Source organism: Electrona antarctica (assembly GCF_951216825.1).
Source record: "Electrona antarctica genome assembly, contig: scaffold_71, whole genome shotgun sequence".
Lineage (NCBI taxonomy): Eukaryota > Metazoa > Chordata > Actinopteri > Myctophiformes > Myctophidae > Electrona > Electrona antarctica.
Window position 1 is genome coordinate 396,422 of NW_027637292.1, and position 26,268 is coordinate 422,689.

General features: G+C 49.3%; 1 protein-coding gene across 1 annotated transcript in view; it reads left to right on the forward strand.

Annotated features, from left to right (window-relative positions):
- The window catches only part of LOC306919017 (uncharacterized protein), a 193,311-nt gene that overhangs the window by 56,221 nt on the left and 110,822 nt on the right, over window positions 1–26,268 (forward strand). Inside the window, exons 23-37 of the mRNA XM_079531859.1 lie at window positions 1,431–1,562; window positions 2,821–2,937; window positions 6,299–6,400; window positions 8,960–9,064; window positions 9,202–9,383; window positions 9,741–9,905; window positions 11,834–11,940; window positions 12,051–12,092; window positions 20,381–20,483; window positions 20,668–20,747; window positions 20,890–21,030; window positions 21,155–21,265; window positions 22,581–22,684; window positions 23,609–23,786; window positions 25,999–26,067. Coding sequence (XP_079387985.1) covers window positions 1,431–1,562; window positions 2,821–2,937; window positions 6,299–6,400; window positions 8,960–9,064; window positions 9,202–9,383; window positions 9,741–9,905; window positions 11,834–11,940; window positions 12,051–12,092; window positions 20,381–20,483; window positions 20,668–20,747; window positions 20,890–21,030; window positions 21,155–21,265; window positions 22,581–22,684; window positions 23,609–23,786; window positions 25,999–26,067 — 1,738 coding nt within the window. The remainder of the gene's footprint in view (window positions 1–1,430; window positions 1,563–2,820; window positions 2,938–6,298; window positions 6,401–8,959; window positions 9,065–9,201; window positions 9,384–9,740; window positions 9,906–11,833; window positions 11,941–12,050; window positions 12,093–20,380; window positions 20,484–20,667; window positions 20,748–20,889; window positions 21,031–21,154; window positions 21,266–22,580; window positions 22,685–23,608; window positions 23,787–25,998; window positions 26,068–26,268) is intronic.

Consider the following 26,268-nt stretch of genomic DNA (forward strand, 5'->3'; position numbering starts at 1 on the left):
GACAGCCTTAGTTCAGACACAAGTCAGGTGTCAGACACAAGTGTCTTGAATGCAGCCCAGTAAGGGCATATGTCGACCCCCGTCCGCTCACCTCCGCCCCACCCCCTCCTGGTGCTGTGGCCAGGGGTGGGAGGTCCCACAGACTGGTCCCTGGGGGGTGGGGGGTCCTACAGACTGGTCCCTGGGAGGTGGGAGGTCCCACAGACTGGTCCCTGGGGGGTGGGAGGTCCCACAGACTGGTCCCTGGGGGGGTGGGCGGTCCCACAGACTGGTCCCTGGGGGGTGGGGGGTCCCACAGACTGGTCCCTGGGGGGTCCTACAGACTGGTCCCTGGGGGGTGGGAGGTCCCACAGACTGGTCCCTGGGGGGTGGGAGGTCCCACAGTCTGGTCCCTGGGGGGTGGGAGGTCCTACAGACTGGACCCTGGGAGGTCCCACAGACTGGTCCCTGGGGGGTGGGAGGTCCCACAGTCTGGTCCCTGGGGGGTGGGGGGTCCTAGAGACTGGACCCTGGGAGGTCCCACAGTCTGGTCCCTGGGGGGTGGGGGGTCCCACAGACTGGTCCCTGGGTGGGAGGTCCTACAGACTTGTCCCTGGACCACTTCCCCACTTTTCCTACTTCCGATTTGTCGGATTGCTTTGAAACTCCACCCACGCACTAAATGGTTTCATTATTATCATATTACTAGTCCGTCTACGGTATATGAATCATTATCATAATTTCACAATGTTTCGTGTATTTTAATTTCGTATTTAAATGATTTTTTTTCATCATTATCATAATACTTAATGTTTTATTTTAATTTTGAACATTATCTGACATTTATGTTTCTCCATGTTTTTACTCCTACCCCATCTTCCTTGTTTCCTTTCCTCATTTCCTTTCCTTGTTTCCTCCTCCCTCATCTTGTCTCATCTCCTACCTCCTTATATCCTACCTCCTTATCTCCTCATCTCCTACCTCCTTGTATCCTCATCCCCTACCCTCTTGCCTCCTTGTCTCCTCATCTCCTATCCCCTTGTCTCCTTGTCTCCTACCTCCTTGTCTCCTACCTCCCTGTCTCCTTGTCTCTTTGTATCCTACATCCTTGTATCCTTGTCTCCTCCCTCCTTGTCTCCTCGTCTCCTACCTCCCTGTCTTTTTGTCTCTTTGTATCCTACATCCTTGTATCCTTGTCTCCTCCCTCCTTGTCTCCTCGTCTCCTACCTTCCTGTCTCCTTGTCTCTTTGTATCCTACATCCTTGTATCCTTGTCTCCTCCCTCGTCTCCTCGTCTCCTTGTCTCCTCATATCCTACCTCCTTGTGTCCTCGTCTCCTACCTCCTTGTCTCCTCATTTCCTACCTCCTTGCCTCCTCGTCTCATCCCTCCTTGTCTCCTCATCTCCTACCTCCTTGTCTCCTTGTCTCCTCGTCTCCTCCCTCCTCATCAGGGCTCTTGGTGGAGGAGTCGTAGCCGGGCGCTCAGCCCCCCCCCCTCGTCTTCCCAGGATGCCATGGGGGAGGGGGGGAGTGACAGCGCTAAGCCCCGCCCAGCGGACACGCCCCTATGGAGCCCTAGAGTGGTAAACCAATCAAAATGCACCCGTAGAGCGCTGGTTCTCAATGTCTGGGCTGGGGACCCCCAAGGGTCCAAATTGAACCCATGTGGGTCCACATGGAACCCCTGTGGGTCCACATGGAACAGGTCCATTTGGTTCCTTGTGTTACACTCTCAGAGTTACAGACCTGTAAGGGTCCATTTGGTTCCATGTGTTACACTCTCAGAGTTACAGACCTGTAAGGGTCCATTTGGTTCCTTGTGTTACACTCTCAGAGTTACAGACCTGTAAGGGTCCATTTGGTTCCATGTGTTACACTCTCTGAGTTACAGACCTGTAAGGGTCCATTTGGTTCCATGTGTTACACTCTCTGAGTTACAGACCTGTAAGGGTCCATTTGGTTCCATGTGTTACACTCTCAGAGTTACAGACCTGTAAGGGTCCATTTGGTTCCATGTGTTACACTCTCAGAGTTACAGACCTGTAAGGGTCCATTTGGTTCCATGTGTTACACTCTCTGAGTTACAGACCTGTAAGGGTCCATTTGGTTCCATGTGTTACACTCTCAGAGTTACAGACCTGTAAGGGTCCATTTGGTTCCATGTGTTACACTCTCAGAGTTACAGACCTGTAAGGGTCCATTTGGTTCCGTGTGTTACACTCTCAGAGTTACAGACCTGTAAGGGTCCATTTGGTTCCATGTGTTACACTCTCGGAGTTTATACAGACCCGTAAGGGTCCATTTGGTTCCATGTGTTACACTCTCAGAGTTACAGACCTGTAAGGGTCCATTTGGTTCCATGTGTTACACTCTCGGAGTTTATACAGACCCGTAAGGGTCGATTTGGTTCCATGTGTTACACTCTCGGAGTTACAGACCTGTAAGGGTCCATTTGGTTCCATGTGTTACACTCTCAGAGTTACAGACCTGTAAGGGTCCATTTGGTTCCATGTGTTACACTCTCAGAGTTACAGACCTGTAAGGGTCCATTTGGTTTGTTTAAGAATGTGTAGTTTAAATAGTGACTCCTTCTCGGGGGGGACAGAAATAATGTGTAGTTTTGGCTGCAAAAAATGTCTGTTTTGTTTTGGCTGCAGTTCCTGTCACAACCAGTAGGACATTGTCTTTCTTAACCACACCTCCTGCTATATTTATTTCATTCCATTGATATTATATTTTTTGTTTTTTTCGTAATTGTGCTTTGTCAAATGAGAGAGAGAGAGAGGTTTCGATGAAATGGGCGCACACTGATGACATCACTCCTGTGCTCTCGTCCTATAGGGCAGAGGGTCAGGGTTTCCAGGAAGGAGGCGGGCCAGAGGAGCAGGGATTGGTGGTCGTGGAGGCAGGGGGCGGAGCCGACTGAAGATGCAGGACAGCATGTGTCTGTCACCAGGGGTAAGAGCGCACGCACGCACGCACTGCACGCACGCACGCACGCACTGCACGCACGCACTGCACGCACGCACTGCACGCACGCACTGCACACACGCACTGCACGCACGCACTGCACGCACGTACTAGGCATGTGAATCTCATCACTGAGGCCAATTCGATACGCATCTCGATGCACTGCCAGCGATACCATACTTTAGCGATACATGGAATCTCCTGGCGACGCGATACGATTCACCCCTCTTCAGATACGATTCACCCCTCTTCTGATACGATTCACCCCTCTTCAGATACGATTCACCCCTCTTCTGATACGATTCACCCCTCTTCTGATACGATTCACCCCTCTTCTGATGCGATTCACCCCTCTTCTGATGCGATTCACCCCTCTTCTGATGCGATTCACCCCTCTTCAGATACGATTCACCCCTCTTCAGATACGATTCACCCCTCTTCTGATACGATTCACCCCTCTTCAGATACGATTCACCCCTCTTCTGATACGATTCACCCCTCTTCCTGATACGATTCACCCCTCTTCTGATACGATTCACCCCTCTTCTGATACGATTCACCCCTCTTCTGATACGATTCACCCCTCTTCTGATACGATTCACCCCTCTTCTGATACGATTCACCCCTCTTCAGATACGATTCACCCCTCTTCTGATACGATTCACCCCTCTTCTGATGCGATTCACCCCTCTTCTGATGCGATTCACCCCTCTTCTGATGCGATTCACCCCTCTTCTGATACGATTCACCCCTCTTCAGATACGATTCACCCCTCTTCTGATACGATTCACCCCTCTTCTGATACGATTCACCCCTCTTCAGATACGATTCACCCCTCTTCTGATACGATTCACCCCTCTTCTGATGCGATTCACCCCTCTTCTGATACGATTCACCCCTCTTCTGATGCGATTCACCCCTCTTCTGATGCGATTCACCCCTCTTCTGATACGATTCACCCCTCTTCTGATACGATTCACCCCTCTTCTGATACGATTCACCCCTCTTCAGATGTGATTCACCCCTCTTCTGATACGATTCACCCCTCTTCTGATACGATTCACCCCTCTTCAGATACGATTCACCCCTCTTCTGATACGATTCACCCCTCTTCTGATGCGATTCACCCCTCTTCTGATACGATTCACCCCTCTTCTGATACGATTCACCCCTCTTCTGATGCGATTCACCCCTCTTCAGATGCGATTTGATGGCGATTCAATTCTGTCAGTAAACAAAGGGTCTGCTCTCTGCTGGTTATTGTGTTAGATTACTAATCATAGGCTATAGAGTGTCGCAGTCCCGCCTCCTACCCGGGACCAGGAAATGAAATCCAATGCATTATTCTCATAGACATTTCGTAAAGTATTTATTTAAAGACGGTTACGCCGCGGACAAAGCCAACTCGAGTCGTGACAACTCATGACAACACAAACAATATTTTGGACCAAACAAATAATTAGAAAGAAGAAAAACAACAAAAAAAGTGTTGTAACCTGCCGTTTTTTTCTTCTTTCTAATTATTTGTTTGGTCCAAAATATTGTTTGTGTTGTCATGAGTTGTCACGACTCGAGTTGGCTTTGTCCGCGGCGTAACCGTCTTTAAATAAATACTTTACGAAATGTCTATGAGAATAATGCATTGGATTTCATTTCCTGGTCCCGGGTAGGAGGCGCGACTGCGACGCTCTATAGTATATCATTATTATATACTGTATACCATAAAGGTCAATTTGAGCTTTTGAGTATAGAGGGTTTAAAAGATTAAAATGTAATAAAGCCTATCGTTCATCAATTAATGTTACTAACATATAAATAGAAAATAAACACAATACATATTTACAGGTCACACTGGTAGTGCTGTCAAACAAGTCTATGTCTAGTTTAATCTGCAACACAGTTTTATAATAGCCAATGTATAATGGGGGGTCCCTGCTTGATCTATATCTCACTCTCAGCTAAGGGGTCCTTGGTTTGACCTGAAAAATATGGAAAACCCTGGCCTTCATATATTAACGTTTTAAATACATAGCAGATGCAGATCTACAAGCTCCCAACGCGTCGCATCCACGCCGCGCTGTGAGCTTGTGGCGTGCGACACCGTCGTGCTGCAGAATATAAATGAGGCTTCTATGAGAGAGAGAGAGAGAGAGAGAGAGAGAGAGAGAGAGAGAGAGAGAGAGAGAGAGAGAGAGAGAGAGAGAGAGAGAGAGAGAGAGAGAGAGAGAGAGAGAGAGAGAGAGAGAGAGAGAGAGAGAGAGAGAGAGAGAGAGAGAGAGAGAGAGAGAGAGAGAGAGAGAGAGAGAGAGAGAGAGAGAGAACAAGCAGTACACCCGGCTGTGGCGTTGTTGTACACGTGTGTGCAGACTGCAGAAGCTTTCCTTAATTACAAATTGATGATCGCGACGCAGATTCGCATTTGCGTCGAATAATCAACAAGAACAGCTGTGGAGTGTGGATCATTACCAGCGGACAAAGCTCGGACAGCTTATTTTATAAAGCTAAAGGTGGTGCTTCTCTTGTTTAATGCGTGGGGCTCACTTCTGTTAGCCGTGGGTGCTCTTCATAGTCTGTTTGTTGTCTCAACGTGTCTACTCTGCCCCGCCGTACGGTAGCTTCTGTTCCCTGACTGTGTGTGCTCTGCCCCGCCGTGCGGTAGCTTCTGTTCACTGACTGTGTGTGCTCTGCCCCGCCGTACGGTAGCTTCTGTTCCCTGACTGTGTGTGCTCTGCCCGCCGTACGGTAGCTTCTGTTCCCTGACTGTGTCTACTCTGCCCCGCCGTACGGTAGCTTCTGTTCCCTGACTGTGTCTACTCTGCCCCGTCGTGGTAGCTTCTGTTCACTGACTGTGTGTGCTCTGCCCCGCCGTACGGTAGCTTCTGTTCACTGACTGTGTGTGCTCTGCCCCGTCGCTCTGCAGCGCGCTGCGAGAGACCTTTTTTTTCGTCTTTTTCTGATGGTGCGTTCAACGCGCCTCGGAAACACAGACTAGGGTGAAATACAACATGAAAGAACCGGTGCAACCATGGATTTTACCGATGCAAGCACTCCGCGAACGATGCATCGAGATTCCACCCGTCAATTGTATCCGATACACAGTGAATGAACCGATGCACTCGCATCGCGCACGTCTGTATCGATTATTTTCCACATGCCTAGCACACACGCAAGCACACACACACGCAAGCGCACGCACGCACGCACGCAAGCACGCACGCACGCACGCACGCACACACGCACGCACGCTCCGTAATCACACATTACTACAAATAACTTGCCTATACAAAGAAATCACTGACACATTAACCAATATAAGGCAACATTTTCTAAATGTCATTATGCTCTACAGGTCAGTGTAGAGCAGTGCGTGCAGTCCAAGGATGAGGAGGAGAACTCCATGCACAACACAGTGGTTCTGTTCACCACCTCGGACCACTACACCCTGAGACAGGTACCTGTCTGTCTGTCTGTCTGTCTGTACCACTATACGCTGAGACGTTCATTCATGTCTGTATTTTGAACATGTAACGGTCTTATTAACCCATTGATGCCTGGTGCAACGTATACGTTGTTCTACCCTTGATGCCGGCGTGCTCTCTGTGTCTCATCAGCTATTGCTATACATGTAGCAACATAATTATTTAAAAAAATAATTCATCAGAATTTGAAGGTTTTCAGAAACCTTAGGTCAGGCCCTAGAAGGCGTTCCCAGATTCGGTCTCAGACATCAATGGGTTAAGATGTTCTACCTACCGCGGAGCTCCGACGGTGTGTTTTACCGTTATCAACTTAATTAAACGTTTTAATTAAACGTTGTATAATTAACTTGGCTGCATAGTTGGGAAAATCCATCCATCCATCCATCTTCAACCGCTTATCCTAGTCGGGTCGCGGAGGCAACAGCTCCACCAGAGTGCTCCAGACTTCCCTCTCCAGAGCAACATTAGTGACTTCCTCCTGGGGGAGATCCCGAGACGTTCCAAGGCCAGTGAGTCGATGTAATCTCTCCATCTGGTCCTTGGTCTGCCCGGGGTCTCCTCCCAGTGGGACGTGCATCGAGGACCTCCCTAGGGAGACGGCCGAGAGGCATCCTAACCAGATGCCCCGGGGTCTCCTCCCAGTGGGACGTGCATCGAGGACCTCCCTAGGGAGCCGCCCGAGAGGCATCCTAACCAGATGCCCGGACCACCTCAGCTGGCTCCTTTCCAGGCGAACGAGCAGCGGTTCTACTCCGAGTCTCTCTCGCGTGACTGAACTTCTCACCCTATCTCTAAGGGAGATGCCAGCCACCCTCATGACCTTATTCTTTCGGTCATGAGGAGTGACATATCCTGACATATTTCAACTACCTAGTGAATTCTCACTAGGTAGTTGTATTAATAATAGTCTTGCAGTATTAATAATTAGTCTTGCAAGATGCTGTTTGGATAATTTTCCACAAATACAGAGCATATAAAACAAAATACATGCATGTTCCCCCCGTGTCCCCTAGGGTAGGTACCCTCACATGTTCTCCCTGTGTCCCCTAGGGTAGGTAACGTCACATGTTCTCCCCGTGTCCCCTAGGGTAGGTACCCTCACAAAAAACATGCAGTAATCCTGGTCTCTAAACTGCCTCCCCCTGGCCAGCCGGGGCGCCTGATGGAGGGGAAAGGAACTGGTTGGAATAACGTGTTCCTTCCACGCGCTACGTCCAACCAGGGAAACTCCCCCCTGTCAGGTGTAAAGGAGCAACTTGGACACTCAGGCATGAAGGAAGCATGAGTTCAAGTCCGTTGCTCTCCCCAGGTTGGCGGAGGGTGTGTAGAGCCCAGGATCACATTGGATAATTGGCACAGGGGTGAAAAAATGGGTTACTAAATCGTTGGGATAAAAAATAAGTTAAACAAAAATAAAACAAAATACAACAAATATTTCTGGCTATAGAGAGTATGCGCATGCATAAAGTGAATGGCAGATCGAGTGGCAAAGTGAATTTAATGTTTAAAATCATTTAATTCAATCAAATCAAACTTTTCTGTTTGGATGTATGGGCTGTCAAGGCCAGAAAGTAGTTTTTTGTCACTCAGTAGGCGTTCCCGCATAACTTCCTGGTATGATGATGATGTCACACGCATACCCTCTATTGAAAACCCCAAGGGATGCAACCGTGACGTATATACCGTGCGGCCACTTTGACTTGAGATTTACAATGCTAGCACTTTTCACAAACGGATGGAGTATATTATTAGTACAGGAAATCTATGGAAAATACAGGATCAACCTCTAACTAATTGCAAAAAAACCGAACTCAGCTGATTTTGCATCTTCAATATATCCTGAATAACAGAAAAAAAGTTGCCTGGAATTGTCTGAGGGGAAAGTGTTGAAAATAGCTTGTACAGTGTGGCCACCATTGACATCCTATTATAAGGTAATATTTTCTAAATGTCCTTATGCTTTAAGTAGCATGTGACATATCAAACTAGGGGGTTTTCATGATGCTGAATCCATTCCAAGCATTAGTTTTGCATAAAAACACTCATTGGGCTAAATTTGGCCATAGCAACTTGCCCAAATGTGCTGACCTCATTACATTTTGGCAAGTTTGTTTTTTTTGCAATTAGTTAGAGGTCAAATTACATTATTACTGGACTATATAGTACATTGTGGGTTGTATATTCAGATGGCAGGTATGTGACATTGAAAAGGACAAATCAAACATATGGGACACTTTATTGGAACACAAAAAAGATTGGCTACAGCCTCAGTAATGAACCAGTGAAATGAGGGTATTTCATGATGCCTCTCATAGGGACTGCATTGGCAGCTGCAGTACACCGTTGAAACGACAAATCATTTTGATTTGCATACATGACACGTGTGTGGGAGTTTATTAATGAGTTCATCAACATATTTAACAAGGTTAATTAACATATATTTGCATACAGGACATGTGCGTGGTGTGGGAGTTTATTAATGAGTTCATCAACATATTTAACGAGGTTAATTAACATATATTTGCATACAGGACATGTGTGTGGTGTGTGGGAGTTTCGGCCAGGGAGCCGAGGGTCGACTGCTGGCCTGTTCCCAGTGCGGTCAATGTTACCATCCTTACTGTGTTAGTGTGAAGGTACGTGCACACACACACACACACACACACACACACACACACACACACACACACACACACACACACACACACACACACACACTTATATTTCAGATGACGTGGGGTCATTAATTAACCATTCATATATTGACGGACAGATAACTCGGGTCATCCTGACCAAGGGGTGGCGCTGTCTGGAGTGCACGGTGTGCGAGGCGTGCGGCGAGGCCAGCGACCCGGGCCGTCTGTTGCTCTGCGACGACTGTGACATCAGCTACCACACCTACTGCCTGGCTCCGCCCCTTCACACCGTGCCCAAGGGAGCCTGGAAGTGCAAATGGTGGGTTCGCCCGTCAATCATTGTCCGGTGTCGTTGGATGTTTTTTTTTACTTTTTCTTCTTTGTCCAATGAAATGTCTCTGATGCTGCTGTGCACCTCTGTCTGTCTGTCTGTCTGTCTGTCTGTCTGTCTCTGTCTCTGTCTCTGTCTCTGTGTTTCCAGGTGTGTCCAGTGTGCTTTTACATTAACCTGTGTGTGTGTGTGTGTGTGTGTGTGTGTGTGTGTGTGTGTGTGTGTGTGTGTGTGTGTGTGTGTGTGTGTGTGTGTGTGTGTGTGTGTGTGTGTGTGTGTGTGTGTGTGTGTGTGTGTGTGTGTGTGTGTGTGTGTGTGTGTGTGTGTGTGTGTGTGTCTCCCCAGGTGTGTGTGGTGTGTCCAGTGCGGGTCCAACTCCCCAGGTCAAAGGTCGGAGTGGCAGTGTAACTACACGCTGTGCTCGCCGTGCGCCAGCCTGACCTCCTGCCCTCTGTGTCACATGACCTATCGTCATGACGACCTCATGCTGCAGTGTCGCCAGTGTGACAGGTATGAAGCTCTGTGGGATTTGTAGTTTTAACAGTGTGACGGGTATGTGAAGCTCTGTGGGATTTGTAGTTTTAACCGTGTGACGGGCAATGGTCACTCTAATTTTTTTTCGGTCTGAGCAAACACTCAAACCTCCTGAGCAGACATCAGCAACTACTGAGCAATCATACATCACCTTGACACCAACTATCCAAGCGTTAGATAATGAGAAGTGAGCGCCCCTCACTTCACACAGGTGTGATTTTTTTCTTTTTTCCAAATGGATTTTGGTATACGAGTGAATCAATGAATAGCTACATAAGGTTACGCAAGTTACATTTTTGAGTGGTGTAAACTACTCCTACAACTGGCTTTTTGAGTGGTGTAAACCACTCCTACAACTGGCTTTGTTAGTTTACGTGTCTGTTCGTACCAAAACATTAGCATGGTTGCTATGGTCACCCAGTTCACACGGGTGTGATTTCATTACGTCAGACCACAGTTGATCAGTCTATATAAGACCTTACACCACTCAGTTCACACGGGTGTGATTTCATTACGTCAGACCACAGTTGATCAGTCTATATAAGACCTTACACCACTCAGTTCACACGGGTGTGATTTTATTTTATATCAAGGTGGTAGGCTAGCAATTTTAGGAATATTCTGTTAGTCTCAGTGCAGGTTCTGAACCTTTTCAGGCTGTGACCCCCCAAAGTAATCATATTTGAACTGGGGACCCCCCACCCAGACAAGCAACAGAATGGTTACACCAGTGTCGGTGTCTGTGCGCGACAGATTTCAGTTGTGCGCGGGAGCATTTGGCCGTGTGTGTGTGTGTGTGTGTGTGTGTGTGTGTGTGTGTGTGTGTGTGTGTGTGTGTGTGTGTGTGTGTGTGTGTGTGTGTGTGTGTGTGTGTGTGTGTGTGTGTGTGTGTGTGTGTGTGTGTGTGTGTGTGTGTGTGTGTGTGTGTGTGTGTGTGTGTGTGTGTGTGTGTGTGTGTGTGTGTGTGTGTGTGTGTGTGTGTGTGTGTGTGTGTGTGTGTGTGTGTGTGTGTGTGTGTGCGCGCGCGCGCGCATGGGCGCACCTTAGGGGGAACATTGGTGACGGGTATGTGAAGCTCTTTGGGATTTGTAGTTTTAACAGTGTGGCAGGTATGAAGCTCTGTGGGATTTGTAGTTTTAACAGTGACAGGTATGATGCTCTGTGGGATTTGTAGTTTTACCAGTGACCGGTATGAAGCTCTGTGGGATTTGTAGTTTTAACAGTGTGACATGTATGAAGCTCTGTGAAATTTGTAGTTTTAACAGTGTGACAGGTATGATGCTCTGTGGGATTTGTAGTTTTAACAGTGTGACAGGTATGAGTCTCTGTGGGATTTGTAGTTTTACCAGTGTGACCGGTATGAAGCTCTGTGGGATTTGTAGTTTTAACAGTGTGACAGGTATGAGGCTCTGTGGGATTTGTAGTTTTAACAGTGTGACAGGTATGAAGCTCTGTGGGATTTGTAGTTCTAACAGTGACAGGTATGAAGCTCTGTGGGACTTTATTTCTCTCATACTTAAATGTAAGCTGTAACCTTAACTGCTGTGCCACCTCTGGCGACTGATTTCCCCCCCGTGGGATAATAAAGGTATCTGTCTACCAACATTCTGATTGGCTGACGCACGTGGCACTCACACTGTCACGATTAACTCTTTGTTGCCAGTATGTCAGCCGAGTAGATTCATTTCCACTTTACCGGCCGCCAATGTAACTGTGTGTGTGTGTGTGTGTGTGTGTGTGTGTGTGTGTGTGTGTGTGTGTGTGTGTGTGTGTGTGTGTGTGTGTGTGTGTGTGTGTGTGTGTGTGTGTGTGTGTGTGTGTGTGTGTGTGTGTGTGTGTGTGTGTGTGTGTGTGTGTGTGTGTGTGTGTGTGTGTGTGTGTGTGTGCGTGCACACGTGTGCTAGGTGGGTCCATGCATCCTGTGAGGGTCTGTCATGTGACGAAGACGTGGAGACTGCGGCCGACGAAGGCTTCGACTGTTCCATGTGTCGAGCACACTGCCGTATCTATGGTAACCGCGCACACACACACACACACAAAGCTACACATTGTAATTCACATCAACCAGGACTGTTGTCATTAACACTGTGTGTGTGTGTGTGTGTGTGTGTGTGTGTGCAGGGCCACCCTACATGGCTCAGATTGTCTCCAAAAAAGAACCAGGTGAGTAATAATACTAACTAGAAATGCACTCTGGTGAGGTTCCAACTTGCACCTTGCATGTCCTGGACCGGACTCAGGCCAACAGCCCTGATCGAATGATCTGAAATCCCTTTATTTTAGATTGTTTTGTAGTAATAGTACAACATTAGAGATACTTTAGTTGTCACCAATGTTCCCTCTAATTTTTTTTCGGTCTGAGCAAACACTCAAACCTCCTGAGCAGACATCAGCAACTACTGAGCAAACATTACGTCACCTTGACACCAACTATCCAAACGTTAGATAATGCTAAGTGAGCGCCCCTCACTTCACACAGGTGGGATTTTTTTCTTTTTTCCAAATGGATTTTGGTATACGAGTGAATCAATGAATAGTTACATAAAGTTACGCAAGTTACAACATTTTTATTTTATATCAAGGTGGTAGGCTAGCAATTTTAGGAATATTCAGTTAGTATATCAGTGGTTCTCAACCTTTTCAGGCTGTGACCCCCCTAAGTAATCATATTTGAACTGGGGACCCCCCACCCAGACAAGCAACAGAATGGTTCCACAGATAAATATTGTGAAAATAGCCGATCTACAAGCTCGTTGTGAACTTGTAGATCGGCTATTTTCACAATTGTTGGCTCTTTCTTTATCATTTAATAATCTGGCCAATGTTTGACCAGTTTTTATAGCATGTTTTGCTGATTACTTTTGATGCAGTAATGGTATTGTTTTCTTTTAGAGCCTTTGAGGTATTATAAAAGTCTTAAAAGTCCTTAAATTGTCACTTCACTGTCATCTGGGGTCCCCCCACCCCCAAATCATGTGGGGACCCACAGGTTGAGAACGACTGGTAGGCTATATGAATACTCATTATTGCTTTACATGGGGGGGCATGAGAAAACGGAAATAATGTATTGGGACACACACACACACACACGCTCACACACACACACCCGAGTTTGTTGGTTTGTGTTTTTGAACTCCTAGTTTCTCAGATTGTCGAACGTCAGCATCCCCTTTTGAAGAAAGTATTAACAGATTGGAGAATTACAGAGAGGTTCCATATGGGGCTAGACCGCTAGAGATTAACGTTAGCTTCCACATGTTTCATTCACAAGCACACCGGACTGTCTGGAGGCTTGTTGTGCTGTAGTGATAACAACGTTAGCTAACCTGCTAACGAGAAGCTAACGTTAGTCCCCCTCTCTTGTTGTTGCGCACAGCCGTGCTTTTATCCACACTTCCATCCGTTCGCCTTTTAAATGTAAATGTCCCATCAACGCACGGGTCCAAGCAACGCCAGCTTATCTGGTTCTTGGGGTTTCATTAACACTGACTGCTGCTGCTGCTGCTGCTGCTGTTACGTCTCCACCTCTAAAGGTCCCCAGACTCCCCACTCGCGCGCAGTCACACACAGGAGGAGTAGCCTCGGTCCCAGGCAGGAGGAGAGGAGAGGAGACCATAGAGTAATAAAAGGAGGGGAGGAGACCTATCTGTTGCGGTCGCCTCGCCTGTGTAATCTAAATAAAGTGTAAAGTAAATAAAAAATAAAGTGGGCAAATGTCGACTCGGGATAGGTAGCCTATTATTACTGTAGTGATACTCGGGGCAATTTATTTTTTAAATAAAAACTTAATTTTATTTTTTTTACACCAGCGTCTGTGTCTGTGCGCAACAGATTTCAGTTGTGCGCGGGGGCATTTGGCCATGTGCGTGCGTGCGTGCGTGCGTGCGTGCGTGCGTGCGTGCGCGCGCGCGCGCGCGCACGGGCGCACCTTAGGGGGAACATTGGTTGTCACTGTGCAATACTTTAACCCATTCTGGGCGGGAGGTTCCCGCCGGGAACCCCTTTTGGTGTTTTAAGCATTATGTTATACTTTAGCTATTGAAACTAGTAGATCTACAAGCTCATAGCTTGTAGCTCCGAGCTTGTAGATCTGCTATTATTGAAACATCTTGAAATATGACTGTATATTCTTTCTGAGCGAACGTTTTTACCTCAAATCTTTGCTTCTGAGGGGTTCCTGGAATAACATATTTTTGGATGGGGGTCGGTTGGCCAATTACATATAATTTTTGGGGTCCTTGACATGAAGGGCGCGTTCAGAAATACCGCACCGGAGCGCACTCGCCTATTAGATTGCATTGCTCAGTGCGCTATTTCCGAACGCGCCCGAAATATTGAGCACCACTGATACAGAAACATGAGGTATTTCAGAAAACTGTCAGGATTTAGAAGGCTTGATGTCAGGCCTAAACAGTTGCACACATTGCCTAAAATAGCTCGTATTTGCGCCGCCCAAAGCAAAGCAAAGTTCTTTGTTTACCCAGGGTAAGTGGACTATGCTCGAGATGCTTGTTTACAGCCACGCCCTGCTCATAGAACATTTCATGGTTGGGGTTCAATGCCTTGCTCAAGGGCACTTCAGCTGTGGTAATTTTAACGTGCCGGTCCGGGGATTCGAACTGGCGACCTTCCGGTATCAAGACCGCTCCGCAAACCTTCGGCCACCGCTGCCCTCGTTGAAAACAATGTATTTCAGGTCTCGGGTCAGGCTGCATGAACGGCGCTCGAGCGTTGTGTTACTCTCTGGCTCTAGTGATCCTGGGGGGAGCCAGAGGTCCTGGTTCCATCTGGCTCTAGTGATCCTGGGGGAGCCAGAGGTCCTGGTTCCATCTGGCTCTAGTGATCCTGGGGGAACCAGAGGTCCTGGTTCCATCTGGCTCTAGTGGTCCTGGGGGAGCCAGAGGTCCTGGTTCCATCTGGCTCTAGTGATCCTGGGGGGAGCCAGAGGTCCTGGTTCCATCTGGCTCTAGTGATCCTGGGGGGAGCCAGAGGTCCTGGTTCCATCTGGCTCTAGTGATCCTGGGGGAGCCAGAGGTCCTGGTTCCATCTGGGTTAGTGATCCTGGGGGAGCCAGAGGTCCTGGTTCCATCTGGGTTAGTGATCCTGGGGGAGCCAGAGGTCCTGGTTCTATCTGGGTTAGTGATCCTGGGGGGAGCCAGAGGTCCTGGTTCCATCTGGGTTAGTGATCCTGGGGGAGCCAGAGGTCCTGGTTCCATCTGGCTCTAGTGATCCTGGGGGGAGCCAGAGGTCCTGGTTCCATCTGGGTTAGTGATCCTGGGGGGAGCCAGAGGTCCTGGTTCCATCTGGGTTAGTGATCCTGGGGGAGCCAGAGGTCCTGGTTCCATCTGGCTCTAGTGATCCTGGGGGGAGCCAGAGGTCCTGGTTCTATCTGGGTTAGTGATCCTGGGGGGAGCCAGAGGTCCTGGTTCCATCTGGGTTAGTGGTCCTGGGGGAGCCAGAGGTCCTGGTTCCATCTGGGTTAGTGATCCTGGGGGAGCCAGAGGTCCTGGTTCTATCTGGGTTAGTGATCCTGGGGGGAGCCAGAGGTCCTGGTTCCATCTGGGTTAGTGGTCCTGGGGGAGCCAGAGGTCCTGGTTCCATCTGGGTTAGTGATCCTGGGGGAGCCAGAGGTCCTGGTTCTATCTGGGTTAGTGATCCTGGGGGGAGCCAGAGGTCCTGGTTCCATCTGGGTTAGTGGTCCTGGGGGAGCCAGAGGTCCTGGTTCCATCTGGGTTAGTGATCCTGGGGGAGCCAGAGGTCCTGGTTCTATCTGGGTTAGTGATCCTGGGGGGAGCCAGAGGTCCTGGTTCCATCTGGCTCTAGTGGTCCTGGGGGAGCCAGAGGTCCTGGTTCTATCTGGGTTAGTGATCCTGGGGGGAGCCAGAGGTCCTGGTTCCATCTGGGTTAGTGGTCCTGGGGGGAGCCAGAGGTCCTGGTTCCATCTGGGTTAGTGATCCTGGGGGGAGCCAGAGGTCCTGGTTCCATCTGGCTCTAGTGGTCCTGGGGGAGCCAGAGGTCCTGGTTCCATCTGGGTTAGTGATCCTGGGGGGAGCCAGAGGTCCTGGTTCCATCTGGCTCTAGTGGTCCTGGGGGAGCCAGAGGTCCTGGTTCCATCTGGGTTAGTGATCCTGGGGGAGCCAGAGGTCCTGGTTCCATCTGGGTTAGTGATCCTGGGGGAGCCAGAGGTCCTGGGGGGAGCCAGAGGTCCTGGTTCCATCTGGCTCTAGTGATCCTGGGGGAGCCAGAGGTCCTGGTTCCATCTGGGTTAGTGATCCTGGGGGGAGCCAGAGGTCCTGGTTCCATCTGGGTTAGTGATCCTGGGGGAGCCAGAGGACCTGGTTCCATCTGGGTTAGTGATCCTGGGGGAGCCAGAGGTCCTGGTTCCATCTGGGTTAGTGATCCTGGGGGAGCCAGAGGTCCTGGTTCCATCTGGCTCTAGTGATCCTGGGGGAGCCAGAGGTCCTGGTTCCATCTGGGTTAGTGATCCTGGGGGAGCCAGAGGTCCTGGTTCCATCTGGGTTAGTGATCCTGGGGGAGCCAGAGGTCCTGGTTCCATCTGGGTTAGTGATCCTGGGGGAGCCAGAGGTCCTGGTTCCATCTGGCTCTAGTGATCCTGGGGGAGCCAGAGGTCCTGGTTCCATCTGGCTCTAGTGATCCTGGGGGAGCCAGAGGTCCTGGTTCCATCTGGGTTAGTGATCCTGGGTTAGCCTGAGGTCCTGGGGGGAGCCAGAGGTCCTGGTTCCATCTGGCTCTAGTGATCCTGGGGGAGCCAGAGGTCCTGGTTCCATCTGGGTTAGTGATCCTGGGGGGAGCCAGAGGTCCTGGTTCCATCTGGGTTAGTGATCCTGGGGGGAGCCAGAGGTCCTGGTTCCATCTGGGTTAGTGATCCTGGGGGAGCCAGAGGTCCTGGGGGGAGCCAGAGGTCCTGGTTCCATCTGGCTCTAGTGATCCTGGGGGGAGCCAGAGGTCCTGGTTCCATCTGGGTTAGTGATCCTGGGGGGAGCCAGAGGTCCTGGTTCCATCTGGGTTAGTGATCCTGGGGGGAGCCAGAGGTCCTGGTTCCATCTGGGTTAGTGATCCTGGGGGAGCCAGAGGTCCTGGGGGGAGCCAGAGGTCCTGGTTCCATCTGGGTTGGTGATCCTGGGGGGAGCCAGAGGTCCTGGTTCCATCTGGGTTAGTGATCTTGGGGGGAGCCAGAGGTCCTGGTTCCATCTGGGTTAGTGATCCTTGGGGAGCCAGAGGTCCTGGGGGGAGCCAGAGGTCCTGGTTCCATCTGGGTTAGTGATCCAGGGGGGAGCCAGATGTCCTGGTTCCATCTGGGTTGGTGATCCTGGGGGGAGCCAGAGGTCCTGGTTCCATCTGGCTCTAGTGATCCTGGGGGAGCCAGAGGTCCTGGTTCAATCTGGGTTAGTGATCCTGGGGGGAGCCAGAGGTCCTGGTTCCATCTGGGTTAGTGATCCTGGGGGGAGCCAGAGGTCCTGGTTCCATCTGGGTTAGTGATCCTGGGGGAGCCAGAGGTCCTGGGGGGAGCCAGAGGTCCTGGTTCCATCTGGGTTGGTGATCCTGGGGGGAGCCAGAGGTCCTGGTTCCATCTGGGTTAGTGATCTTGGGGGGAGCCAGAGGTCCTGGTTCCATCTGGGTTAGTGATCCTTGGGGAGCCAGAGGTCCTGGGGGGAGCCAGAGGTCCTGGTTCCATCTGGGTTAGTGATCCAGGGGGGAGCCAGATGTCCTGGTTCCATCTGGGTTGGTGATCCTGGGGGGAGCCAGAGGTCCTGGTTCTATCTGGGTTAGTGATCCTGGGGGGAGCCAGAGGTCCTGGTTCCATCTGGGTTAGTGATCCTGGGGGGAGCCAGATGTCCTGGTTCCATCTGGGTTAGTGATCCTGGGGGAGCCAGAGGCCCTGGGGGGAGCCAGAGGTCCTGGTTCCATCTGGGTTGGTGATCCTGGGGGGAGCCAGAGGTCCTGGTTCCATCTGGGTTAGTGATCTTGGGGGGAGCCAGAGGTCCTGGTTCCATCTGGGTTAGTGATCCTGGGGGAGCCAGAGGTCCTGGTTCCATCTGGGTTAGTGATCCAGGGGGGAGCCAGATGTCCTGGTTCCATCTGGGTTAGCTCCTGCTTCCATGCTCCTGCTTCCATCTGGGTTAGTGGTCCTGGGGGGAGCCAGAGGTCCTGGTTCCATCTGGGTTAGTGATCCTGGGGGGAGCCAGAGGTCCTGGTTCCATCTGGGTTAGTGATCCTGGGGGGAGCCAGAGGTCCTGGTTCCATCTGGGTTAGTGGTCCTGGGGGAGCCAGAGGTCCTGGTTCCATCTGGCTCTAGTGATCCTGGGGGAGCCAGAGGTCCTGGTTCCATCTGGGTTAGTGATCCTGGGGGGAGCCAGAGGTCCTGGTTCCATCTGGGTTAGTGATCCTGGGGGGAGCCAGAGGTCCTGGTTCCATCTGGCTCTAGTGATCCTGGGGGAGCCAGAGGTCCTGGTTCCATCTGGGTTAGTGATCCTGGGGGGAGCCAGAGGTCCTGGTTCCATCTGGCTCTAGTGATCCTGGGGGGAGCCAGAGGTCCTGGTTCCATCTGGCTCTAGTGATCCTGGGGGAGCCAGAGGTCCTGGTTTAATCTGGGTTAGTGATCCTGGGGGGAGCCAGAGGTCCTGGTTCCATCTGGGTTAGTGATCCTGGGGGGAGCCAGAGGTCCTGGTTCCATCTGGGTTAGTGGTCCTGGGGGAGCCAGAGGTCCTGGTTCCATCTGGCTCTAGTGATCCTGGGGGAGCCAGAGGTCCTGGTTCCATCTGGGTTAGTGATCCTGGGGGGAGCCAGAGGTCCTGGTTCCATCTGGGTTAGTGATCCTGGGGGGAGCCAGAGGTCCTGGTTCCATCTGGCTCTAGTGATCCTGGGGGAGCCAGAGGTCCTGGTTCCATCTGGGTTAGTGATCCTGGGGGGAGCCAGAGGTCCTGGTTCCATCTGGCTCTAGTGATCCTGGGGGGAGCCAGAGGTCCTGGGGGAGCCAGAGGTCCTGGTTCCATCTGGGTTAGTGATCCTGGGGGGAGCCAGAGGTCCTGGTTCCATCTGGGTTAGTGATCCTGGGGGGAGCCAGAGGTCCTGGTTCCATCTGGCTCTAGTGATCCTGGGGGAGCCAGAGGTCCTGGTTCCATCCTGGGGGGAGCCAGAGGTCCTGGTTCCATCCTGGGGGGAGCCAGAGGTCCTGGTTCCATCCTGGGGGGAGCCAGAGGTCCTGGTTCCATCCTGGGGGGAGCCAGAGGTCCTGGTTCCATCCTGGGGGGAGCCAGAGGTCCTGGTTCCATCCTGGGGGGAGCCAGAGGTCCTGGTTCCATCTGGGTTAGTGATCCTGGGGGGAGCCAGAGGTCCTGGTTCCATCTGGCACTAGTGATCCTGGGGGGAGCCAGAGGTCCTGGTTCCATCCTGGGGGGAGCCAGAGGTCCTGGTTCCATCCTGGGGGGAGCCAGAGGTCCTGGTTCCATCCTGGGGGGAGCCAGAGGTCCTGGTTCCATCCTGGGGGGAGCCAGAGGTCCTGGTTCCATCCTGGGGGGAGCCAGAGGTCCTGGTTCCATCCTGGGAGGAGCCAGAGGTCCTGTTTCCATCCTGGGGGGAGCCAGAGGTCCTGGTTCCATCTGGGTTAGTGGTCCTGGGGGGAGCCAGAGGTCCTGGTTCCATCCTGGGGGGAGCCAGAGGTCCTGGTTCCATCCTGGGTGGAGCCAGAGGTCCTGGTTCCATCCTGGGGGGAGCCAGAGGTCCTGGTTCCATCCTGGGGGGAGCCAGAGGTCCTGGTTCCATCCTGGGGGGAGCCAGAGGTCCTGGTTCCATTCCAGGTCAGGTCAGAAATGTGTCCATGTGGCATAAATTCATTATCATTATGTGTGTCCCTGTAAAGACTCTTAACACATTTTGACCTGAGATCAGATTCTATAAAAGGTCTTCTACATCCCGACAGTTTTCTGAAAAAGCTATGTTTCTATGTCAGTCGTTCTTCAATTTTTCAAAAATAGCAGACCTACAAGCTACGAGCTTGTAGATCTGCTATTTTTCAATAGCTAAAGCATAACATAATGCTAACACCAAAAGGGGTTCCCGCCCAAAATGGGTTAACCCCCAATTGCTGCCCGAGCCGGAATGGCTGCTCCTAGTTGTTATATGATGGTTATCGGATGGCTGGTATATTTAATCCTGTATTTAATCATACATTTAATCATATATTTAATCCTGTATTGAATCATATATTTCCAGTGTGTCTGACAGAGTGTATATTTTCAGAGATATAGACATATTCTCATGATGGAGTGTGTCTGACAGAGTCAGTGTTTGATATATTTAATAATTTAATCATGTTTAATCATATATTTTCAGAGATAAAGACCTACTCTCAGGACGGAGTGTGTCTGACAGAGTCATCGTGTTTATATTGAATCATGTATTGAATCATATGTGTAATCATATATTTTCAGAGATAAAGACGTACTCTCAGGACGGTGTGTGTCTGACAGAGTCAGGCCTGTGTCAGCTTCAGTCTCTGGTTGAGCCGCTCACATCGCCACGACGATACCGCAGGTAACCATGACAACATCCACAACAATGACATCATTAGAGAAATATTTTAATGAGCACTGAGCAGCGCAAAGACCAGTGCTCTTTTAAGTTGTTACAGCATTTCATTAAAACTTCTCTGTGTGTGTGTGTGTGTGTGTGTGTGTGTGTGTGTCTCTCTCTCTCTCTCTCTCTCTCTCTCTCTCAGGTCCAAACCCAAGTTAAAGTTACGCATCATCAACCAGAACACTGTCTCTGTGCTCCAGACCACTGTAGACACGCCCACAGGTACACACTCACACACATACTCACACTCAGACACACACACACACACACACTCACACACACACACACACACACACACACACACACACACACACACACACACACACACACACACACACAGACAGTAACCTGTCTGTGTCTCCAGGTGAGATGGATCAGATGGAGGAGGTGAAATCCGACTCCAGTCCAGAGAGAGGCCCCGCCCACGACGATGATGTCACCAAGGGGGCGGGGCTGGAGGAGGAGCTTACTGACAAGAAGAGGAAGAGGAAGCCCTACCGCCCTGGTGAGACCACGCCCCTTCTAGCACTTGGACCACGCCCCCTTTAATCACACCCCTTTTAACCCCCAAACTGTGTGTGTGCGTGTGTGTGTGTGTGTGTGCGCGTGTGTGTGTGCGTGTCTGACAGGCATCGGGGGCTTCATGGTGAGACAGAGAGGAGGTAAGACGGGTTCAACTTCAGGCAGAATCAAACGATGTCGGAGCGATTTAACGGAAACACTTCCTGTTGGAGACGAAGGTTTGTTCACGTTTTCACCTGCCTTTGAGCAAGGCACCGTTTACCTGTTCCATCTTACAGTCTGGAGCAACGGATGCTCTGATCACGAGTAAAATATAAATGCTTCCGTCATCCAGTCTGGAGCAACGGAAGCTCTGATCACGAGTAAAATATAAATGCTTCCGTCATACAGTCTGGAGCAACGGAAGCTCTGATCATGAGTAAAATATAAATGCTTCCGTCATACAGTCTGGAGCAACGGAAGCTCTGATCATGAGTAAAATATAAATGCTTCCGTCATACAGTCTGGAGCAACGGAAGCTCTGATCACGAGTAAAATATAAATGCTTCCGTCATACAGTCTGGAGCAACGGAAGCTCTGATCACGAGTCAAATATAAATGCTTCCGTCATACAGTCTGGAGCAACGGAAGCTCTGATCACGAGTAAAATATAAATGCTTCCGTCATACAGTCTGGAGCAACGGAAGCTCTGATCACGAGTAAAATATAAATGCTTCCGTCGTACAGTCTGGAGCAACGGAAGCTCTGATCACGAGTAAAATATAAATGCTTCCGTCATACAGTCTGGAGCAACGGAAGCTCTGATCACGAGTAAAATATAAATGCTTCCGTCATACAGTCTGGAGCAACGGAAGCTCTGATCACGAGTCAAATATAAATGCTTCCGTCATACAGTCTGGAGCAACGGAAGCTCTGATCACGAGTCAAATATAAATGCTTCCGTCATACAGTCTGGAGCAACGGAAGCTCTGATCATGAGTAAAAGAGGATAACTTTGTCAGGCCTAAATGGGTTAATGTATCCTATTGTAAATATAACTCATCTAAGCATATATAGCTTGCTTATTAGCAGAATTGGAAATAAAAAAATAAGCTCTAAAGATATTTAAAATAATATTTTTGTGGACAGAAATGACGAACAGATTACTGTGGAATAGACTAGTGGTGTCAGGGTGGGGGTACATGGCGCCCCCTACTGATCACACAGACACAGTTTTTGTGCAGGTTTTGTAGTTCTAAAACGGGGTACCCATGAGTATTGTAGTTTAAAATCAGGTTTTCTTTAGTTCTACAACAGGGTACCTGGGTATTGTAGTTTTAAATCAGGTTTTGTAGTTCTAAAACTAATAATAATAAAGTAATAAAGATGATGACAATAAAGATAATTCTGATTCTGACAATCATAGTCATACTGTGTGTGTGTGTGTGTGTGTGTGTGTGTGTGTGTGTGTGTGTGTGTGTGTGTGTGTGTGTGTGTGTGTGTGTGTGTGTGTGTGTGTGTGTGTGTGTGTGTGTGTGTGTGTGTGGGGATCAGGGTGGGGGGACACGGCGCCCCCTGCTGATCAGGCAGAGAAGGTGAAGAAGAGATACAAGAAGAAGAAAACTAAATTGGAGGAGGAGTTCCCTTCTTACCTGCAGGTACACGCACACACACACACACACTCGCACACACGCACACACACACACACACACTCACACACTCACACACACACACACACACACACACACACACACCGGTGTTGTTTTCGTCGACTAAGACGTAAAATGCCGACTACCTTTTTCCACTGACGGAAACTAAATGAAAACTAGGCTATTGCGACTAAAACTAAGACTAAAACTAAGACTAAAACTAAGACTAAAACTAAGACTAAATATACTGACAATGTCGTCAACAAATAAAAACTAGACTAAAATGTTAGGAAGGGACTAGTGGACAAGAGATCCACTAGGAAGGGACTAGTGGACAAGAGATCCACTAGGAAGGGACTAGTGGACAAGAGATCCACTAGGAAGGGACTAGTGGACAAGAGATCCACTAGGAAGGGACTAGTGGACAAGAGATCCAGTAGGAAGGGACTAGTGGACAAGAGATCCACTAGGAAGGGACTAGTGGACAAGAGATCCACTAGGAAGGGACTAGTGGACAAGAGATCCACTAGGAAGGGACTAGTGGACAAGAGATCCACTAGGAAGGGACTAGTGGACAAGAGATCCACTAGGAAGGGACTAGTGGACAAGAGATCCACTAGGAAGGGACTAGTGGACAAGAGATCCACTAGGAAGGGACTAGTGGACAAGAGATCCACTAGGAAGGGACTAGTGGACAAGAGATCCACTAGGAAGGGACTAGTGGACAAGAGATCCAGTATAAGTCATTTTACACTTGGTTGCATGCTGAAAATAGCCGGAAACTAAATGAAAACTATTCAAGAGACTATGACTAAAACTAAAATCAAATTTTGCTGCCAAAAAAAACACTGACACACACACACGCACACACGCACATGCACGCGCCCTCGCGCTCAGTCCGCTCTGTAACGCGATTGGTTGTTTCGGAAACAGGAGGCGTTCTTCGGCCGGGACCTATTGGACCGTAGCAAGGAGCTGCAGGAGAAGAGGGCGGCGCCAGCCGTCTCTCAGGACCAATCTGAATCCAAAGGCCCCGCCCCCAGCCTCCAAGGACACTCCCCCTCTGCTGCTGCCATGGCGACCAGTACAAACAGGAAGCAGGGAACGCTACGTAAGGACACGCCTCCTTTTTCTAAATTCTGACAGCTTTCTGTTAGAAACCCTGTTTCTATGTCAGTGGTTCTCATGTCAACGACCCCCAGAACCCGCCGACCCCCATCTGAAAATATGTTGTTCCAGGGACCTAGCCTGGTTAATAAACCAGACCGAATCAGCCGTTGGCAAAAAAAAGTTGCCTACCAGCGGATTTCGGTCTGGCGAGGCTCAGTAGCACGCCTCTTTCCTACAATCGAGAACAGGTCGGACCAATCGGGACACGGTATGCAATATAGGCGGGCTTTGGTACAGTGACGTTCAATGCTTGAGACTTTTGACTGACAGTAGCTCTGACCAATTGCGTCAAAGAGAAAATGTTCCCCGGGAAATGAAATCCAAGTGGAGCCAGCCCAGACTGATATACCGCGACAGTGTTGTGTGATATTAGTCTGGCTTATTAGCCAGGCTACCAGGGACCCCCCCCCAGAAGCAAAGATTTAAGTTAAAAACATTCGCTCCGAAAGAATATATATTCAAAGATTTGTGCCACATTTTCACGATTATTCAAAAATAGCAGACCTACAAGCTCGTAGCGCGCCACTCGGTGGCGCGCTATGAGCTTGTAGGTCTGCTATTTTTCAATAGCTAAAGTAGAACAGAATGCTTAAAACACCAAAAGGGGTTCCCGTTCAGAATGGGGTAAAGTGTGACACCATAAGCTTTGATTAAAAGTAATAATTTAATCATTCAATAAATGTTTTTATTTTGCCAAGTTATGACAGTTTTACCACCTGACCATCTGTCACTCAGCCATTTGTTGTTAATATAATTATAATTATTATATATATATTTATATATATATTCATTATAATTATTATTCTCATCATTAAAACTCAATGAGTGCCCAGTTTATTTCGCCCACTGTTCTCCTGTTGCCATGTCTTTTCAGAGCGAGCTCTTATTTTGAAGACCAAAAACTCACAGGCCGTGAACCGGACGTAAAAAATGACCAGTGTGCGACCTCAAAATTACCCAAAAAAAACTAAACAAAAAAAAACGTGTTTTCGCGGATGGTCGTTGAATAAAGCGTCGCAGTCCCGCCCCCTACCAGGGCCCAGTCCCGCCCCCTACCAGGGCCCAGGAAATGAGTCCCCGTTCATTTTCCTCATAGACATTTCAAAAAGTATTTATTTAAAGACCTTTTAAGCCTCGTACAAAGCCAACTCTTGTCATGACAAATCATGACAACAAACACAATTTTTTGGGCCGAACAAATAAAGCCTGTTTTGGCAGATAGATGGTCGTTGAATCAAGGCTGTTTTGGCAGATAGATGGTCGTTGAATCAAGGCTGTTTTGGCAGATAGATGGTCGTTGAATCAAGGCTGTTTTGGCAGATAGATGGTCGTTGAATCAAGGCTGTTTTGGCAGATAGATGGTCGTTGAATCAAGGCTGTTTTGGCAGATAGATGGTCGTTGAATCAAGGCTGTTTTGGCAGATAGATGGTCGTTGAATCAAGGCTGTTTTGGCAGATAGATGGTCGTTGAATCAAGGCTGTTTTGGCAGATAGATGGTCGTTGAATCAAGGCTGTTTTGGCAGATAGATGGTCGTTGAATCAAGGCTGTTTTGGCAGATAGATGGTCGTTGAATCAAGGCTGTTTTGGCAGATAGATGGTCGTTGAATCAAGGCTGTTTTGGCAGATAGATGGTCGTTGAATCAAGGCTGTTTTGGCAGATAGATGGTCGTTGAATCAAGGCTGTTTTGGCAGATAGATGGTCGTTGAATCAAGGCTGTTTTGGCAGATAGATGGTCGTTGAATCAAGGCTGTTTTGGCAGATAGATGGTCGTTGAATCAAGGCTGTTTTGGCAGATAGATGGTCGTTGAATCAAGGCTGTTTTGGCCAAAAACGAACTTTCGGAAAATCCGCCGAGATGAATATTAATTCTTCTACATGTGATCACGTGGAGGCAGGCGACATGTTCGCTTCCGGTTAACTTGCGGCTGTATCCGTTGCTTAGCAACCGACAAGCATACGCTGGAGAAGAGAAGAGCGCCACCTATCATAAACCTCTGAAATGACCACGTGACGGAGATCTGTCATGCATTTATTTCATATCCGCGTGTGTGTGTGTGTGTGTTTGTGCGCGCGTGTGCGTGTGCGCGTGTGTGTGTGTGTGTGTGTGTGTGTGTGTGTGTGTGTGTGTGTGTGTGTGTGTGTTCATCCAGTCATGAATGAAGACACTTTGTTGGATCTTTCTTCAATCCTGAAAACACACCCTATGTCTGGACACGCAGGTACACACACACACACACACACACACACACACACACACACACACACACACACACACACACACACACACACACACACACACAGTATGTCTGTGCTCCATGCAATATTATTATTATTATCATCAGCTGTCATTCATACATTGATTTTGTGTATTCATTTCACTATTGTGAAGTTAGCTTATGATTGACATCATTGATTCTCTC